This window comes from Polypterus senegalus, chromosome 2 (assembly GCF_016835505.1).
Source record: "Polypterus senegalus isolate Bchr_013 chromosome 2, ASM1683550v1, whole genome shotgun sequence".
Lineage (NCBI taxonomy): Eukaryota > Metazoa > Chordata > Cladistia > Polypteriformes > Polypteridae > Polypterus > Polypterus senegalus.
Genome location: NC_053155.1, coordinates 260,865,047 through 260,886,554, shown reverse-complemented (window position 1 = coordinate 260,886,554; position 21,508 = coordinate 260,865,047). Strand labels below are relative to the sequence as shown.

Genomic DNA, 21,508 nt, shown 5'->3' with positions numbered 1-21,508 from the left:
ATTTTTGCATTTGTATCACTATTTTATTTTTTAAATCAAAAGCATACATTTAAAGAGAAGTCTATAGATTACTGCATTTTTGTGTTAAATTATAAAATATAAAAAAAGTTAAATAAAGAATTCCATGATTAAAACAAATAGATTGTGTTGAGAGAAGAGAAAAGTTTTTGATATAATTAAATAAGAATTCAATATGAACAATTAGATGTTAATTAGAGCATTAGAACATTTATGTCAAGATCAGGCCATTCAGCCCAACAAGCTTGCCAGTCCTATTCACCTAATGTCTCTAAAATAACATCAAGTCGAGACTTGAAGGACCCTGAAGTCCCACTATCAGCCACACTACTTGGTAATTTATTCCTTATGTGTGTTTTTGTGTTAAGAAAATCATTTGTAGAAGTATTTGTTAGAAATTTGTCCTTAACAGTTTTTTTCTTAATATTGTAGAGAAACTATTTTTTAAGCAAGTGTGTTATTTTTGTTTTTGTTGGTATATGTTTATTTGGGAAGTTAATTTGTGCATTTAATTTCATTCTAACAGGCAAACTGCATAAAAAGAAACTGACTGAAAAGGTGAGTTGTTTTTCTATGATCAGCCATACAGTGACTGTCAGTGGCGTCATTGTTATGTTTTGCTTTCCGATATATTTTATATATCATTCCAGACTTGTAATTTTTAGGTTATTCTTATGTTTTTTTTTTGGTTTTTCAAGTGTCTAAATACAAAATCCTTTGTTGCTTAATGACTTTAAACTAAGCCTGTGTGTGTTTGCATTCTTTTTCTGTAATATCCAATAATGAACTTGAAGTTAATACCCTACTGTGTTCTATGATAAATTGCTTGTAAAAATGCAAATTTTATATTATGAAATTTCCTCTGATTTTTGTCAGTGAGGAATTTCAATCGGTTTTGTTTAATTCAGTTCAATGGAATATAAAGTAGCACACTTTTATGAGTCCACAACAGTGTACACATTTACAAATATCTAACCATTTGATGCTTATACTTCTTATTTGGCTGAGGTCAATTTTATGGTCATGTATGTTTCAGAGTCTCTTTCAAGACCTTTGGGCACCCAGACAGAGGAGAGTGATTGAGACATTGATTCTGTGTTCCTGAGAATCTGATCAAAATGGCAGAGCCTCTAAGTGCCACAGTAGGAGTCTGAGAAAGAAATTAGAAATCGTATACAGTAGATAGCTACTTTAAATAAAATGCAATGTGATATTCCTCACAAATATCTGTACCGAATGCAATGTACTGTGATAAAAATGTGTTTTCATTCTTGATTTAAATGCAAAAACAGATTGTTTATCTTTGATATTTGCAGGTAGAGTAAAGATTAAGCCTCCTATGTCCTAGTTAGACTTGCTACCTTTAGATCTGATCCTTGCTGCCATGTTTTAAATTACCTGTAGATTACTGCTTGAATTATTTGAATAGCTTCAGGCCAGAACATTGAGGTATTTAAATCTGCATGATACTATAATTATAATTATAATTGAATAATTTTTAAACTTGTCTACATCATTTATATTAAAACACCTAAACTCTGCAGTATGTCATAGCTGAATAGTTATACACAGTGAATTATAACCACTAAAAGCTAAATCTCTATCACACAAAAGTGATTTTTACATGGATTCAGTTTTATAAGCCTTGGAGTTTATAAATTATTGATTGTTTTATACATATCCTGTATGACTTGGAATTTAGGGATCTCGTTTTTGACAGCTTTGACTGATGTAACTCACTCACCCGGAGTTCAGATTAGGGCTGCTGACAATTTTATCCACTTGCACACTACATTGAGGGCCAGCAAATGTGAATCTAAATCAGATGCATCTAAACAAATTGAATGTAATTGAATTAATGAAAATGTATGGATGTTAAACTATACACAGAGGCAATATTGCCAAAAAAATATTTTGATATTTTCTGGGACTTTGATAGTAATGATAATTAGACAATATTTTGCATTCTTTAAAAATGTGTTTGTAAAAGTCTTATTCATCTAGCTTGGCCTTGTTAATAGGATATTAATTGTAGCCTATTAGTGAGATTAATGGAAACAGCAGTTAAATAAAACAGGTGTTATTTATTTACTTAAAGCTGAAGTAAAATAACACAAAATCATAAAAATCACCTGACAAAGTATTACTGAGATCAAACAATGTAAGTAGTAATAATAATGCTACTATATTTTATTTATATTGCACCTTTCCCATGCTTAAATATGAGTAAACTATTTCAAAGAGGCTTACAAAACTAATATTATGAGAGCATTTTAAACAGACACCCTTAATGTAAACAAGATATGAATCTAAATGGAATCAACTACTATTTTACAGTTATTTGCTTGGCAGACCCTTTTATCCAAAGCAACTTACAACAGAGGTAAACATAATCAAGTAACATCAGGCTAGTTTGTTCAGCAAATGTAGCAGAACAGGTAACAAACTTGATCTCCTAGTGAAAATTTACAATCATAGATTAGAATCAGTAAAGCAATTAAACACCAATTTTAACCATTGATATAAAAGATCACAGAGCATAGTTTTTTCTTTTCTTCTATCAACTAGACAGATATTCACAGAATAGATGGGTCTTTAATTGTTTTTTAAATGCATTGAGGAAGTCAGTACTATGGATGGAGGTGGGTTGCCCATTCCACACACTAAGAACTACATAGGAAAATTGTCTGGATTGAGACTTGACGCCACGCAGAGGTGGCATCATAAGGTGCTGTTCCTTGTGTTTGTTTTTTTGAAATAGCTGCCTGAAGACGTTTTTTTCTTTTTCCTCCTTCCCTTGTGTCATCACCTGCTCCAACTTCTTCACCCATAGAGTGAGCTGAAGCAGTTTAGGGGCCCGGGGGTAGGGCTGTTTTCCTCTGACGCCATAGCCAGGAATTCTGTCATAGCTGCTGTTGTAATGGCTTTGATCCAGTCATCATTTTTGTAGCAGTTTTTGTTTAAATGAACTGTTAACATGTTGTTACATGACTACAGTTTGTGAACTTTGAACCAGGTTAACACCTGTGTTAAAAAGAAGATAGCGTAAAGAAGCTAATTCTGAAATGTATAATAACTTATTATTTTTGAGCTTATATGACATTTTAATAAACAATAATTTCAAGAGGAAAACTAAGAAGGGCTTTGGCAGATCTAGTAAATCAACGCGCAGAGGCAAATCCAAATCGTCCACATCTAACTATGCTAACACAGATAACCTTACATGGGCAGGCTTATCTGAAATCCTAACCCAGCCGTGCATGTGCAAGTCCCTCTGAGCTCTGCACCTCTCTCCCCTGAGCTCTGTCTTCACCCCATCCTGCATCTCACAGCAAGGACCTTCTTGCTTTGCACATACTCAGTACTCTATCATAGATAGATTGATAGATACTTTATTAATCCCAAGGGGAAATTCACATAATCCAGCAGCAGCATACTGATACAAAAAACAATATTAATTAAAGAGTAATTAAAATGCAGGTAAAAACAGACAATAACTTTGAATAATGTTAGCTTTTAACCCTCCGGGTGGAATTGAAGAGTCGCATAGTGTGGGGGGAGGAAGATCTCCTCTGTTCAGTGGATGCAGTGGATTCTCCATGATTGACAGGAGCCTGCTCAGCGCCCGTCGCTCTGCCACAGATGTTAAACTGTCCAGCTTCATTCTTACAATAGAGCCTGTCTTCCTCACAAGTTTGTCCAGGTGTGAGGCATCCTTTATCTTTACACTGCCTCCCCAGCACACCACCGCGTAGAAGAGGGCACTCGCCACAACCGTCTGGTAGAACATCTGCAGCATCTTATTGCAGATGTTGAAGGACGCCAACCTTCTAAGGAAGTATAGTCAGCTCTGACCTTTCTAACACAGAGCATCAGTATTGGCAGTCCAGTCCAATTTATCATCCAGCTGCACTCCTAGGTATTTATAGGTCTGTACCCTCTGCACACAGTCTCCTCTGATGATCACTGGGTCCATGAGGGGCCTGGGCCTCCTAAAATCCACCACCAGTTCCTTGGTCTTGCCGGTGTTTAGGTGTAAGTGGTTTGAGTCGCACCATTTAACAAAGCCCTTGATTAGCTTCCTATACTCCTCCTCCTGCCCACTCCTGATGCAGCCCACAATAGCAGTGTCATCAGCAAACTTTTGCACGTGGTAAGACTCCAAATCGTATTGGAAGTCTGATGTATATAGGCTGAACAGGACCGGAGAAAGTACAGTCCCCTGCGGCGCTCCTCTGTTGCTGACCACAATGTCAAACCTGCAGTTCCCGAGACGCACATACTGAGGTCTGTCTGTAAGATAGTCCACGATCCATGCCACCAAGTGTGAATCTACTCCCATCTCTGTCAGCTTGTCCCTAAGGAGCAGAGGTTGGATGCTGTTGAAGGCGGTAGAGAAGTCCAAAAACATAATTGTTACAGCAACACTGCCTCTGTCCAAGTTGGAGAGGTATCGGTGTAGCATATAGATGATGGTATCCTCCACTCCCACCTTCTCCTGGTATGCGAACTACAGAGGGTCGAGGGCGTGGCGAACCTGTGGCCTCAGGAGGTGAAGCAGCAGCTGTTCCATGGTCTTCATCACATGTGACGTCAGAGCAACAGGCCGGAAGTCATTCAGCTCACTAGGACGTGATACCTTTGGGACTGGAGTGATACAAAATGTTTTCCAAAGCCTCGGGACTCTCCTCTGTTCCAGTCTCAGGTTGAAGATGCGCTGTAGAGGACTCCCCATTTCCAGTGCACGGCCCTTCAGCATTCGGGGCAATACTCCATTTGGACACGCTGCTTTGCTGGCACAATGACCTCTCTGCTCACCTGCACTGCTGTAATTGTGGGTGGGGATTTCTCTCCTATGCTGGTATCAGCAGAAGGATGGTTTGGTTATATGAGACAGTGAATGCCTGGAGTCTCAAGGTGTATTTTTGATTGTTTTTTTCCAAAGTGAGTGACATATTTGATAATTTCAACTCGCACATTGTTAAAACACCAATTAAGATAATATCGTAGATGATGCATATCGCACACTCCTATAATTAGTTGAAAACATCATGAAGTAGTCAAGTGAGTTCCTGGCTAGCAGTGCCAAAAGGTCAACTTGGAAATAAAAGCACCTCTTCATGTTTGGTATTTAGGGTGGTGTTCTGCTTACTGTATGTTGATTCTCACTATTTGTCACAATTCTCTTTCCTGTTTTTCACTAAATAGGAACTTGATCAGATGTTAACAAAAGCATCCAAAGCTAAGCCAGGATCCAGTCTTTTTCGGAATTTAGGTGATGATGGTAAGCATTTTTACATTATACTTAACAGCAGAAGTGTGAAAGATCTTTTATTGGCCACAGAATTTTCTCTGAAAGTCCTGTGTGTTTCCATTCTCTAAAACTGTGCATTTTATGTCAGTTCATATTCCAGACATGCCCATTATAAATGAGTACATACTTTATATAAGGAAGAATACTGTTTGTGTTGGGTTTTCATGTTGATCAGAGGTGATTCTTTCCTTACACTTATGTAGCCAAAATTGACTGCAGTTCCTTATGAAGCTGTTATGAAAAACATAGCTTTAGAAAATAAATAAAAGTGTTAACGCAAATTATAACAAAACATGAACATGAGATTCTTGCAAGACACACCCTACTTACAAATAAATAAGAGCAAGGGAAGCCAGCAACACACTCAGTCGTGTTTTGGCTTTGAACACACACAGATCCAGGGCTCTTAGCTCATATAAAGCATATAAGGACAATGAGTTATAAATGAAATGTAGACGTCTAAGCGAAGAAGAAAGCAGCGGAGAAAAAAGACTCAAAAGCGTTGGAGAGACAAAAAAGAAAAAGAATACTCTAGGTGGAAATTCAGAAAATAAGGAAAGTAATTATCAGCCTGGAACAAGTGGAATTTGAAAAAAAAGCACATTCAATCCGGATGTTGGCGCTATACACATGCAGTGCAGATTAGAGATTATGAAAGCAGTGGAATTTGAAAGGCTCAAAAAAAAAAAAGTTGGTGCGATACACATATGGAGAAAGTTAAAGATTATGAAAGTAGGAAAATTAGAAAGTATAAAAAAAAAATAAAGATCGCAGGAGCGCAAACAAATTATTACTCAAAAAAGGGAAAATAATCACCACAGACCAGGTGTCATAAAAAAAAAAAGCAGGATAAAGCGAGGTCAGAAATAAAAGACAGAGTAGAAAACAAAGTAAACCGTCATAAAAAGGTGAAAAAACAAGGGGTCCAAACACATGCAGAGCAGGTAGAGATAATGAAAACTGGAATTCACAAGACTCAAAAAAAAAAAAAAAAATGTAGGTGCGAAACACATGCAGAGCAAGATACAGAATATGAAAGCAGAAAAAAATGACAGTGTCAAAACAAAGAAAGTAAACATCGCATTAGTGCAAAGAAAGAGAAATTATAACAAAAAGGCGAATAGAGATTGAATATATGGACATAAGTGATATGTCAGAAGTATGTAAATATTGTAAGGTTTTGATGTTTAAGTTAAGAGAATTTCAAAAACAGATGCCTTTATTGGTTACTTTGCAAAAAAAAATATTAACTGCTTATGATGTAGATCGTTTTGTCTGTGCTGAAATTCCAAACAGAGAAATCTATCCTGAATTATGGTACAAAGTCATTAAGCACATCTCATGGAGCTCATTCAAAGATTCAGAACGTTGAGACTCAAAAGATTCCAAATATTGTTTTTACAGAAGTTCTAAAATAAAAGTGAAACTAATGAAATAGCAACAATTCAAAGAAAAAAAAAATCTTAAAAGTGTGTATCCGGAAAAACAAAAACGGGGGTTGGTGAGCTAAGCCCCTAGTTTTGTAAAATTTAAAAAAAATAACTAACCTACTCATGCCATTTATAATGAAGATGAAAAGTACCAGAGTCCCATTATTAAGAAAAGCCTTAAAACATACTAAATGCATTCATTTTTTTAGTATTGATCTGCATTTTGAGATTGCATATACATGTGCTGGTCATAAAATTAGAATATCATGACAAAGTTGATTTATTTCAGTAATTCCATTCAAAAAGTGAAACTTGTAGATTAGATTCTTTCATTACACACAGACTGGTGTATTTCAAATGTTTATTTCTTTTAATTTTGATGATTATAACTGAAAACTAATGAAAGTCCCAAATTCAGTATCTCGGAAAATTAGAATATCAATTAAGACCAATGCATAAAAAGGATTTTTAGAAATGTTGGCCAACTGAAAGGTATGAACATGAAAAGTATGAGCATGTACAGCACTCAATATTTAGTTGGGGCTCTCGATGAACCATTGCCCCAGTCTGAGGTCAAGAGCGCTCTGGAGCAGGTTTTCATCCAGGATGTCTCTGTACATTGCTGCAGTCATCTTTACCTTTATCCTGACTAGTCTCCCAGTTCCTGCCGCTGAAAAACATCCCCACAGCATGATGCTGCCACCACCATGCTTCACTGTAGGGATGATATTGGCCTGGTGATGAATGGTGCCTGGTTTCCTCCAAATGTGACACCTGGTGTTCACACCAAAGAGTTCAATCTTTGTCTCATCAGACCAGAGAATTTTGTTTCCCATGGTCTGAGAGTCCTTCAGGTGCCTTTTGGCAAACTCCAGTTTGGCTGCCATTTACTACGGAGTGGCTTCCGTCTGGCCACTCTGCCATACATGCCTGATTGGTGTATTGCTGCAGAGATGGTTGCCCTTCTGGAAGGTTCTCCTCTCTCCACAGAGGACCTCTGGAGTTCTGACAGAGTGACCATCAGGGTCTTGATCATCACCCTGACTAAGGCCCTTCTCCCCCGATTGCTTAGTTTAGATGGCCGGCCAGCTCTAGGAAGAGTCCTGGTGGTTTCGAACTTCTTCCACTTACGGATGATGGGGGCCACTGTACTCATTGGGACCTTCAAAGCAGCAGAAATTTTTCTGTAACCTTCCCCAGATTTGTGCCTCGAGACAATCCTGTCTCGGAGGTCTACAGACAATTCCTTTGACTTCATGCTTGGTTTGTGCTCTGACATGAACTGTCAACTGTGGGACCTTATATAGACAGGTGTGTGCCTTTCCAAATCATGTCCAATCAACTGAGTTTACCACAGGTGGACTCCAATTAAGCTGCAGAAACATCTCAAGGATGATCAGGGGAAACAGGATGCACCTGAGCTCAATTTTGAGCTTCATGGCAAAGGCTGTGAATACTTATGTACATGTGCTTTCTCAATTTTTTTTATTTTTAATAAATTTTCAAAAATATGAAGTAAACTTTTTTCACGTCATTATGGAGTGTTGTGTGTAGAATTCTGAGGGAAAAAAATGAATTTAATCCATTTTGGAATAAGGCTGTAACATAACAAAATGTGGAAAAAGTGATGCGCTGTGAATACTTTCTGGATGTACTGTATACTGTATGTCATTTTAAAGAAGGAAAAAAAGCATTGTTGTGATGTTCAGCCAATTTAAAATGAGTTGTGCTATGTACTTTACTCGGCCACTCATCTTCCTCTGCAGCACCTTTCCCGTACAGGGATGTGCATTTACATTGGAAAGTCCTTACCAAACATCTGTATTGACATTTAGTGTTGATGTTCAGATGTGAAGTGCTGTCTTTGTTGTGTAAACAACTACATAATAGTAACTTAAAACAATTACTTGTGATTCCTTATATTCTTTCGCTATATTTGTTTCACTAAGATATTCCTTGCTGCCATTAGAATGATAATGCATGCATGTGCTTCAGTGAGAGAGAACATTGTAATGACTTTGTGTTAGAGACAGAGTAATAGAATTAGCCACTTTACACCAACTGCTGGTGAGGTGGTGCTATAAAGGATTTTCTTATTTCTTCTGTGTCCACTTCCACCATGTTCCCCAAATGTTCAGTGGCGGCATGCTCTCCCAGCATCATGGTCCTTTTGACTCTCATGCATGCTGCCTGGCTCCACCTGACTCCGTTTACCCAATGTCAGAGGCAACCCATATGCTGCTGTTTCCCCTAGCTACTCTCAGACAGCTACACATTAGGGTCAATGAATTGTAGCAGCTGGGAGATGTGCATGAAGTAGTGTCTAAGTGCCGTGTCTATGCGAACCCCACCAAACCTCTGCCCCATTCCTTCCATCGCTGTTGCCAGCACTCACAGAGTTTCTTTTACCCCAGCTTTTCCAAATAGTCAAGGTTGGTCATTCCTTCTTCTTCACAGTTCCAGGGTCTGTATGACTTTTACATATATTCATGAAGAGTGCCTCATTGTGCAGTAAAAAAAGCACGTAATTGCTGGTGGCATAGTTCTTTCAAAAATATAAGTCATGTTTTAAAAATCCAGTGCAGTGTAATAAGTTCACTTCAGATTTATTGTGATTTGTACCAAGTATAGGGAGATTCACTCGAAAGAAGCCCCGAATATTCTGTTGTAACTCCTGTTAGGATAAAGCAATCCGAACCAAAAAAATACGCTATATACCTTGACGTATGTGTAATCAATTGAATTACATGTGATGCTGGAAGTGGTTTCCATTTTCTGACAGACACATTTCGATGCGGCACTGTTACTGAATGTATTGGCAAGCGTCTTGGGAGGAGCAGCAGCAATTTCACATTGAATATTTTCCTTCAAATCTTCCACAGTGCGAGGCTTGTTCCGAAAGACGTTTTCTTTGAAATTACCCTGTTGCTGGAGAAGGACTCAATTTCTGCCATGCTCCTTGCCTTCATGTGACACAATGCTCCATGAAACGTGCTGCTCAATACTGTACACCACCATCCTGATGAGAAGTTGAGTGACTGAGTGAAGGGGTACACCCAGCATGCACCCAGAAGTTGCAAATGGAGGTTAAATGTCGTGACAGCTGTCCAGCGCCTACATGATCACTCCGACGCAGTGGCATCCCAGCTTGTTCGATGCTGTTTGCTTTGAGCACACATCTGTCTGTTAATACAAGACATGGCAGATACTAACTGCTGAAAAAATGGAACTGCAGAATAAAAGTAGGATTATAAGCAGAATATAGCTTGGTGCTGGGGACTTGTTAGGTTGTCATAACTCCACCCCTGATGGTGGCTGTGAGTAGACAAGCAAAGAGGAAATGTATCCTGACCTCACAAAAAATGGTTCCAAAGATCTATGACAAAATAATTTCTAGTTTTGTTTTGATATCACAAGGATGCCACATAAATATAGAAGGTGTGTTTTCTTAAATTGAAACCTTTGCTGCTTCAAAATGGAGTATTTGGTAAGTTCTAATGCTTCTTCATTCAACTATAGAAAGTGGTACCTTCAATCCCACTGTAAAATGCACAAGCAGATGCATTATTTTTAAAATTTAAATAAAAAAGCTTCACTTTAGAACACAATTTTATGAGGCAAATTAATATACACAATGATTGTGAAGAAATAACTTTGACTTGTAAAAATACCATACTTATCCTTTAATCATGCCAAAACTAAATGAAATCAAAATACCAATCAAGGTCAAGAGGTAGCTCTACTTCTGGCTTAATTTGCTGCTGGAGTTACTCTCATTAGCCTGCTGATGCTCAGAAGCTTTGGTAACTTGTTGAAGTATGTCAACAACGATGTCTTTCATGGGCATTTTATTAATTTATTGTCAACATCTGACAAATTATCAGCAAAATGCATATCAAGAAGAAAAAGAGCAAGTTAACGATATAATACCTGACTGAATATCTGAAAAGGCAAGAATAAACAAAGATATCATAAAACCCAGACTGGGTGATCCCATTAATTCTGACAAATGTTTTCCTATGTTTGATATTTAGAAGTTTAAAATCGGTAACTATCCAAACATCGAAAATTTAACCTCATTGGTTTTGAGCAACAAACAACATTGAACTATTTTACTGGAGGGTAGACTTCTTCAGTATGACCAGTATTACACCACTCATCATTTATTATGTCACATCACGTGTTGAATAATATGTTTGTAGCTGTGAGTGCAGTAGAACTTTATGATTGGAATGTATTTTTGCTCCAGTTGTCGACACCTATTACCCTACCTCTCGTTGCTGATTGATAATTTGATTTTATTTAGTTTTACCGTGATTAAAGTGTTGCTATGGAAAGAAATGAAACGTGTTTCAAGAAAACGTGTAGTGAAACAGTGTTTTATTTTTGGTTAAGGGTTTCAGTAAGAGATCAAATGAACAGGAATTAAAGTACAGCATGCCTTTATATTGCCCTTCAAATGAATGCATGAGTATTGTATGCTGTGTCGAAAAGCAGTGAATCTTTTGATTAATTTCTTTTGAAAACTGGATTGCTTTTAATTGTGGTATAGATAGTTCATAGGTACAAAATGCATACATTTGCAGCCTAAATTTAAGACAAACTTAGAAGAATTGTTCCATACTATAGAAGGTCTAAAATCTGAATGAGTTTTAGTAAAAGGTGAGAGGCACCTCAGGAGAACAATAAGATCTACATCTACATCTACATTTTTCTGGGTGATCTCCACCATGTTTTGTAGTCCACACAATTGAAAGCTCTGTGTCCTCATGCATCTGTAAAAGTAAGAAGTTGGTAAAGTTTATTCCCATAGTGAAAAAATAGAAAATACGGCTAGAAACACAATGTTATAGATATGCAACTGAGCACAAAATGTAGCTTCTACATATTAGAAGGGAAGGAGGAAACCAACTGGGGAGATGAAAGGAGTAAAGGTCAGTAATGGTGAGAAAAGAATGAAAGAAGAGATGCGAAATGGTTTGCCAGTCATTGACAAATATGTGATCCCAACCTGAGAATGAGATTAGCTGGTGTCCTTGAAGACTTGTGAAAGGACACATATGACCAGTGTGGCTGTGATCAAGGGATGTGTAATGTTTTACAGTAGACTTTGTAAGGTTTAACTCTTTCAGGGCGGATGTCGACCTTTTGTCGAAATTACAGGGGAAGAAGACGGTAATCAGCCATAAACTGTGACAAATCTCGTCGTTACGTTTTATTTTGACTCTTTTTGCCAGAAGGAAAGCTAGCTTTGTTGATTTAACCTCAATTCCCTGTGTTGGAACGAGTAGCAAAGAGCAAACAGCCTCTAAAATGGCATCGTCATCTGGCGAGAGTTTGTGGACGACATTTTGCATATTATCAATGAATCGGACTCTGACTTGTCAGACTAAATTGTGATCCAACATAAGTGAGATGCCAGCATCATCTGATCATGGTGTTCAAGACGTTCGTGTAGCTGACATATGTATGGCAACGTTCGCCTGGGAGGACCGCCACTTACAATGACAAGAGGCACACACCAGACTGCGCTGCATTGTGGCTGCCACCGCTACATGAAGAGAGGCAGACAGCCGGCCAGCCGCGCATTCCTGCTGGCCATCGAGCCCACCCCGGGCAGCCGCTGCTGCCAGAGATGCCAAACAGTAGTCGACAGCAGCCACAGCAACAGATGTTTTATGTTGATTTCTGTGTGAAATCATTGCTTTGTGTGCTTTTCAGAAAAAAATATTCAGCCTTCAAAGAGTTAAATGTGATACCTAAAAAGACTCTCAACTTTACCTTGCAACAGTAGGTTGCTGTACACCCTTTAGAAGTAGGGCAGAGAGGGCCTTTGTATAAAATTTTTATTTTTCAGAGGTATCAGACATATTATTATTTTCAGTGATATATTTTTCATGTTATGTATTTTTTTTTATAATATAAAGTGCTGGCCGGGATATTGCATGGCTTGTGAAGCGAGCCTTGCAGAGAAATTAAGAGCATGTCTATTAAGTTAGATGGTTATTGAATTCCGGAAGAATGAACTTCGTTTTATACTTTTAATAATTTAGTAATCTATTTATGTAATTTCTTTTGTGGTTTTAGTATTTATTTATTTGGAATGAATTTATTTAGAGTGTAAATCAGGATTGTGATTTTATTTATTGTAGATTTTATTTATTGCAGTTATACTTTTTACAGCAATGTCCTCATTATCAAGGACTGTGCTTCAACAGCGTGCCTGTGTTTTGGTATGTGCTTGTGTGCAGTATTTTAAAACACAAGTTCAGTCTTTACCATATTGTGGTCACCTTTGCTCACATGGCTAGGGTGATGAATCAGTCGTTTGAAATTTGTAATATTTCTGTTTCTTTTTCTGCTGCCCTTTCACAAAATGTTTCCCAGGCTGTCTTTGGCATTTGCTAATGAAATTGGAAAAAAAAATAATAAATAGTATCTATAACTTCAGTACAGAGTGTTAGTGTCTGTTCCTTGTAACTTGTTAAACCATTTTTAAGCAGTATGTGTTTGATCTTTTTGTACTTAATGCTGGCCAAAAATTCCAGATACAGTGGCCAGAAGTCTTTATATGCCAGCTGCAGTGGTTGGGTAGTCTTTGTCTCCAAATTATAAAATTTATTCAGAATCTGTGAAGTAAGAGTGCTAGACAGAGTTTACTCTGAGCAGCCACTCCCAGTACCTCCGGGTAGCATCTGGCACAAAAGGAATTTCCTATGATTAATTTTTAAGCTTTGTTAATTCACATATGCATAGGCCAGCTGTTAGTTTTGTACAAATTTTCACATGTATTTCACCATTTACAACAAGAATTGTAAGTAAATCTCAGGAGATATCCTTTTCAAATAGCATAGTCACTATCCAAGTGGTTGACCTGAGACCTGCAAAAATGAAATAGAACCTGGATTGCATGATTAACCAGAGACAGCTAAAAATAAAAGGCATTTAGTCATTGTCTAAAATATTTTTTATGCCTTGGTACTTCAGTTCTGATGTAAGAGAAGAAAGTAAAATTTTAGTCTTTTCAAAAAGATATTTGTTTTATTTGATGATTGTGGGATTTAGAAGAAAGGTTGGACCTTATAGTATATTTGATTAGGGTTAGCTAGCAGCTGTATTAGTGGTGGCAGGTTGGTACACGAGCAAGAGCCAAAACCAATTTTAACTGTTAAGTTTATTTAAGATCTGTGTAACAAGTAGACTTGAGCTGCATTCCTTGCTGCATACTGAATGCCTTGCTGTGTCAAAATATAAATGTATGCCATTGTATATTAAATAATTGGTGAATGTTAATGATATATAAAAAGAAGCCCTAGAAGCACAAACATTTTGGCAGCTGAATCTTCATCACATTTTTCCCCATTTGTAGATGCATGCTGACGTAATTCTGCTGTAGCTTGGTCATAAATGTTGTTGTTTAGATGTAGTGTTTTGGTTCAGAGAGCTATGTTGTGTTTTAATATTTAACAAAAATGTGATAAGCTGCGTACTTATCACTGTCATTTTCATAGTCAGCCAAGCCTTTGCCAAGTAGGTTTCGTAATGCAGTATTCCATGAGTCATCAAGTGGTATACGGTGCAGTCCTAGAAAACTGTGTTTATATTCTGTTATATGTACAGTTTGTACATTTTCTGTTTTCACCTGTTTTTTTCCCACATCCCACGGATATACTTACTTGTTAGTTTGATTGTGACCTGTAAATTTTGAGTGAAAGTGTACCCTTCAGTAGACCGATGTCCTGTCCAGGGACAGGATGTAGCTGGGATAAATTGTTAGCCCTGCAACTTTTATGTTGGATTAAGCAGGTTCAGTAAATAAATTAATTAATAAAAAAATATATAATAAAGTTAATACAAATACTAGAGTTAATAATAAAGTTTAAACTATAGGCCTACTTAAGATTATTAAACTTCCCTTCAAATACAAGAATAATTCACTCATATCTTAAAATGAAGTAAGGTGGTGTGTTTATCTCCTCACATTTGTTTGATGACCCTCATAGTTGAACATAAATGTGTGTTGTGCCCCCTTGTGGTTAATGAAGCAAATTGCTGTTTTTCTTGCATTCTTAACTGACTGTAGCAATTAATCCTTATCCATGAATGCCATTTTTATAACGTTATCATGAAATTTTAAACTGGTTAAATCTGCCTTAAAAGCAATACAATAACTTAAGAAATTTTTATTACCTCTGAAATGAAGTAAATGTGATGTAGATTTTCAATGGTTTACATGTTACCTTTGTAATAGTAATGCGTGTTTAGTGTTCACCAAATCATATAAAATACAGTCATAGTAGCACTAAAACAAGACATCAGTTACACATTTGATTCGCATACAGAACGGTCACTCGGAATCTGCCTCAACTTCAACTTGTTTGCACGCCAGACACACAAGGGAACACTCTGAATGTTCCTGGCAAACTGGAAGTTTGCACTGGGAGCAAGCGGCCCTTATCTTTCTCTTCTTTGCCCTTGGGCACATCTGACAGCGTCACCTTTTAGCTACATTTGCAGCATCTCCACAGGGCTGTTTCATCATCAATTTTTGTTTCCTCATCACTTGACACAGTGTCACTTCCATCATCATTGTCCTTTTCATTTGAGTTGTCTGATGTATTGAAATCTGACAACTCCTTCATTATTTCAGCCAGGGCTTCACTTGCATTGAATTTCTTTGTTGGTCGTTGACTCATTGTTCATAAACACGTCAACTAGACTTGCTCCTCAACAAACTATACACCAGCAATGTCTCAGGCAGGACTAAGAAAATCTAAATAAAAAAAAATACAAATGTAAATAGAAAATTCAAATATAAAACGAAGCAAAAACGCTCATACAAAATTGGTAACGTTTCCAACTACTTTGTGCTACTGTAGTACTTATTTGCACTAGGCTATTGAGAAGCGGATTTCGGCACATTTTTCAAGACAACACAAAATGAAAAGTCAGAAAATTTCATGGCCGTTGTATTATCTTGAAAGGGAAAGAATTTGAAAATCTGCAATCTTCGAGACCCCATCATTCATGGATTAGGGTTAATGATCTTCTGTTGTGTCAGTTATTTACGTATTGGAGTATGATTTATTTCAAAAAAGTTGTGTTGTAATAAAAATTAATCTAAGCTCACAATTTTTATCTTTTTGTTTTGTGATGCAATAATATATGTATAATTGAACTTTGCTTTCTAAAAACATCTGGATGGTACATCTTGCCTTATTCTTACCTTTGTTTACCTGTCATTTTGGATGAGTGGACAGCAATATTAATGACAATACTAATCAAGTGTTTGTACACTGATGGTTAATCAATTCCATTTTATACAGTTGCAGTTTTTTATAGTTATATGCATATCTAATGGTCATGAAAAGGAGATTTAGTTTAGATTAGATAAATTTAATGGCAATTACAGTGAGAACAGGCTATTCATCCTGATGTAGCTTGTCGTCACCTTTTCAAAACATGCCATTAAGTAATTTGAAGGTTCCTCAAAGTACTGTTATCTTTGACTCTCCATATTTCAGTGGTTCTCTGCATGGGGAAAACCTTTTTAACATTTGTGCAAAATTTACCCTTGACCACCGTTCAGCTGTGCTCCCTTATTCTTACTGAAGAACTTATTTTAATGTTACATCTTGCATAAATACTAACAATTCATTTTATATTTTTTTAATGTTTCTATCATTTCATCTGTTACTCTCTTGCTTGCATAAAATTAATATGTTTAATTGTTTTAATCTCATCTACTAACACTTACCACACAGTCCAAGTGCACATGCAGTAGCTCATCTGTGGACTTCCTCTAGAGCTGTTTTTCTTTTTTTTGTAATACTGGAACTGTACGCAATATTTCAGATGATACCTTACAAATGCATTGAACAGCATAAGAATAAACTCTGTCTTTTCCTATACTCAAAACAGCATGACATGTAGCATGGCTTCCTGTCAGCTCTCTTAAATTGCTTCTGTATGCTGTCTGGACAGCACTGAGTTCATTATGACTAATGTTGCCTTCTCAGAAGTGTGTACATTCTACTTTCTGGTCCCCTAATATGTAATTATACTTAATTGTATACAACATTAATTAATTAATTTGCATTAAAGGTCATCTGCCACATTTCTGCCAGTGTCCTAATTATGTCCAGGTCTACAGTTTATGAAACTGCTAACTCTAGGAGATTCATCATTCCACCTAGTTTAGAGTAATTTATGAACTTTATCTAGCTTGTTATTTACATTCTTATCAACCAATTTATATGATTTAAAATGTGCACCACTTCTAACATTGTCTATTTCAGAAAAAACTTCCTCACTCTATATCAAGTTTAAAACAAATTTGCAACCATCTACACAATGTGCTTTGAGATGCCACACCATTCACTTTGATTACGAGATGTTCGGCTGAAATCATTAGCCTTGTATGTAACATGGAGCTACTCTTTCTTCTGCAACTGCAGAGCAGTCTTCCAACTAAGAGCACATTTAGCACATGACCAGTAAAATCAAATGTGGACCTTTTTCGGTTTTGAACCAGTCAAAAAAAAAGGTATTTATAGTAACTTTAATAAAGTTTCAAATAAGTATTTTTCTAAGCTTTTGACACGTTAGCGTTTTAATTTATTATATTAAGTAAATATCATCATTTTTCATTTTAAATAATTTTAATTTGCAAAAAGTGGCTTAAACAATTGTAGATAAAATATAGTATTATGTAAGCAAAATTTCATCAACTTGAATAGGGCCACAGCATCCAGAAGTGTTAAAGAAGAAAGTGTTCAAAGGGGGTGAATGCGATTAGCGGTCTAGGTAAATGCAAAAAAAAAATATTTAACTCGAAATAAAGATTGACAGATGTGTATCAGTTGTCTAATGACAGTAGTAAATTGAGCGGGTTAACTACTGACATCCTCTTCATAATTGTCCAGCTTTAATACTTTAAAAAAACTGCCTTGAATGTAACACTCTGCAAGTTGATCTGATGCATAGATGGGTGGGAAGCTACTAGGAACCACCACTGGTCAGAACTCCGACACCAAATTGTCCTTCAGTTATTCATTTGTTGGATGATTCTGGTGTTGCGAGTGTCGGATAAGCAATCTTCCACTGTATTTTGTAAAAAGAAAACAATTTTTTTTGTCCTGAAATAGGTTTTCCAGTACAATGGCATGTGGTTTATCAGTGCAATAGTGGGTGCCTAGGACAAGAAGCCAGTGCACTTGAAAATATGTTGAGCTCAGGAAAAAACTTTAAAAAACAATTTTTCATATCTGGCTTCTATGATCGCATACATGTACTTTTATCCCATCATGTCAAATATATGTTATTGAAATTTCTAAAAAATTATAGGTTGTATTTAAAGTATAGGCATGGCTTAACCTTCTATAAATAGGACAGCAATAACATACACTATTCATTGAATAGAAGGTGGGTGTGTGGATGTTCCAGCTACTGTTCAGTTTGAGTGATTCATCATTCCAGTATTACAGAACTCACAACTGCTCTCAGCTAGGAAGCTGCAATCTGGATTCAGACCCCAACATACTTTCACTTGGATTGTGTACTGTGCTCAGCCAGATGGTGTTCTTTCCAAATACAGACCTAAGAGCTACTGATTGAGAGCAATCACGTGTATTTACACTCATTTACATTTTTGCGGAATTCAGCTTGCTGCTGATCAGGTTTTGTCTTATCTTTGAAGTTATAATAATGCTATGCTCTACGGTTTCTGGACTCAAATCACATATCATAGCAGAGCGTTCTTTTACCACCCATTATATGTTGTTAAGTGAAGTCTTTGTCATTTCTGAATGTGGTGTATTAAAATGAAGTAACTTTTAGTAAAAGGTTAAACAGATAGTAGGTTACAAGATAAGGACAAGTGTTCATTACTGTTGTGAGCAGGAAAATCTTATTAATTTGAAAACACTGTACTTTAGGATCATTAGAAAATGATGATTCTGCAGTTTATATGAATAAAAAGTAAAAAAAAAAAAAATAATAATAATCACATGGTTATTTCTTAATTATACAATTGCCACTGTGTAAAAACAAAAAAGTCGTTAACTGTTGTCAGTGTTATTTTAACATGGATGTTTTGGGATGGAATTCGATGTGAGACACACTGTATGAGAGCTGTAAAAAGCAATAACAACAACAACATTTATTTATATAGCACATTTTCATACAAACAGTAGCTCAAAGTGCTTTACATAATAAAGAATAGAAAAATAAAAGACACAATAAGAAAATAAAATAAATCAACATTAATTAACATGGAATAAGAGTAAGGTTCAATGGCCAGGGGGGACAGAAAAAACAAAAAAAACTCCAGACGGCTGGAGAAAAAATAAAATCTGTAGGGATTCCAGACCATGAGACCGCCCAGTCCCCTCTGGGCATTCTACCTAACATAACATTTAAAAACTGCATTTTGTGTTTACTTGTGTTATATTTGACTAATGGTTAAATGTGTTTGATGATCAGAAACATTTTGTGTGACAAACATGCAAAAGAATAAGAAATCAGGAAAGAGGCAAATAGTTTTTCACACCACTGTAATGTTAACGTTTACCACCCCGGGTGGAATTGAAGAGTTGCATAGTGTGGGGAGGAACAATCTCCTCAGTCTGTCAGTGGAGCAGGACGGTGACAGCAGTCTATCGCCGAAGTTGCTCCTCTGCCTGGAGATGACACTGTTCAGTAGATGCAGTGGATTCTCCATGATTGACAGGAGCCTGCTCAGCGCCCGTCACTCTGCCACGAATGTCAACCTGTCAAGCTCTGTGTCTACAATAGAGCCTGCCTTCCTCACCAGTTTGTCCAGGCGTGAGATGTCCTTCTCCTTTATGCATATTGAGAGTGCTCAGGATTTCCACCCTCTGCACTCCTCTAGAATCTACAGCTTTAATGGTCTTATCAACCCAACACAAAGTTTGTTATTCCTGATAATCCCACAATCCCACAGTTTTATGTGTATTGATTTTTGCAAGGCACATTATCAGCGTATTAAATAATATTAATGACTTATACAATAATACATCATCCACTTTTTCTGTCAAAAATGATTTATTGATATGTGTGTATGGGTTATGCAAAACAGCAGTTCAGTTTTTTCGTTAACTTTATTGGAACTGGGTCTAAGAAACTGAATAATAAATTAAAATGAATGCATTTCTAATTCTGTTATTAGGTGGAAACTATTAAGGTGATGTGTGTAAGACAATGTAGAGTTTGATTCTATACTACTAATTTCCACATTTTTGAAATCTATTGAGAAGGAGAGCTACAGTCATTTTCTCTAGTTGTTCATTTACATAATGCTAAAAACATTGGAAGGGGTATATTCTTTGTCAAATTAGCCACTGTCAGAGCATGTCCTGCAGCTAATGCAAGTCTGCTGTACAAGAGAAGTAATAAATAATTGTTTTTCATGGGGTACAACAAAAGTAAAGAGGATTACAGATAACTAAAGTCATAAGTAACAATATATTCTTCTTCTTTTTTCCTTTAGGAGTCATATCTTACAATGAGTATTTGTTTTTACTGACAATCCTTACAAGTAAGTATAGGTTTAATAAATTAATAATTTATGCCTGTTGTACAGTTGTTGCATTTACTGATGATTGCTGGAGTTTTTGTTTTTAGCTACAGAGAAAAGAATGAACAATGCCTGTTCATTTAATAACTGATCCCCCAGGTTTTTTTTTTTTTTTTTTTTGAAGGTAACAATGGAACACATTTGGTGTCTATTGTTTTAGTTGTCACAGTTGTACAGTATGTCTGATTGAATGCTGTTTTTGGGGTGCAACCATGTGCTTTTGTTTTTATGTTCAATTAAAAACTTATGTCAGTTTTTTTAAGTAATAGTATGGATGGATGACTTTTTTTGTCAAACACTTTTTAACAATCATGTGCTAGAGTGTTTTTGAAGGTTGCAGAGTCTGTAGTGTTTGTAGACCAAAACTGTTTTTACAAGGTCCTGTTTATTACGGTTTCAAAGCACACATTCAGTGTGCACCTATATTCAGAAAACAATTGTGTCCTGTCTAATTATTGGCAACAATTTCATAATTTCTGGCAGATATGATCTGTAAAGCAATAGATATAGAGTACAGTAGTTACTACATTTCAACAGCTGGAGCACTGGCAAGTTAAGTGAGCAATATCTTATATAATTGACTTTTTAATTAGTTACAGCAGCAAACATATTATGTACTCTTATACTCTTATAGTAGGGCTCACAAAAAAAAAAACTTACTACAATGAAGGCACATCCTTTCAATCAGAAGCTCAATTAGTTACTTGAGCCTTTGGAATTCATCTTTGGCTTTTCCATACTCTGGACCTGAGTTTGCATCCTGGGAGCCCAGTATAGATTAGCTGGGGAGGGAGTGCCATATAAACAAACAGAAACGGGTTACACTATTTAAAGTAGTTAGGCAGGTACAGTGGAATAATTTAGGACTGTGCAGTTCAAAAGCAGAATGGTCAACACTAAAGGTTTAGGAGTCTTTTGAGTGCCACGTTGCATTGATTCTAGATGACCTCATATATGTGTATGAAGGAAAGCAACCTTCCGTGGATATTTGTGTTTGTTGTGGATATAAAGAATTGAGAGTACTTAAGCATCTAATAAACATAAAGACAACATCAGCCCTGGGGTCAGAATACAGCCAGTCCATTAAAGAAAGGGGCAAATAAAGGCTTCTATGTATACAGTTAACAGTCAGTTCAGCAGTAATTTACA

General features: G+C 36.5%; 1 protein-coding gene across 2 annotated transcripts in view; it reads left to right on the top strand.

Moving 5' to 3' along the window:
* Positions 1 to 21,508, top strand: part of micu2 (mitochondrial calcium uptake 2) — a 255,931-nt gene that overhangs the window by 166,480 nt on the left and 67,943 nt on the right. For both annotated transcript variants that reach the window (XM_039745443.1, XM_039745442.1), the window contains exons 3-5: positions 545 to 576; positions 5,227 to 5,302; positions 20,273 to 20,320. In XM_039745443.1, coding sequence (XP_039601377.1) covers positions 545 to 576; positions 5,227 to 5,302; positions 20,273 to 20,320 — 156 coding nt within the window. The remainder of the gene's footprint in view (positions 1 to 544; positions 577 to 5,226; positions 5,303 to 20,272; positions 20,321 to 21,508) is intronic.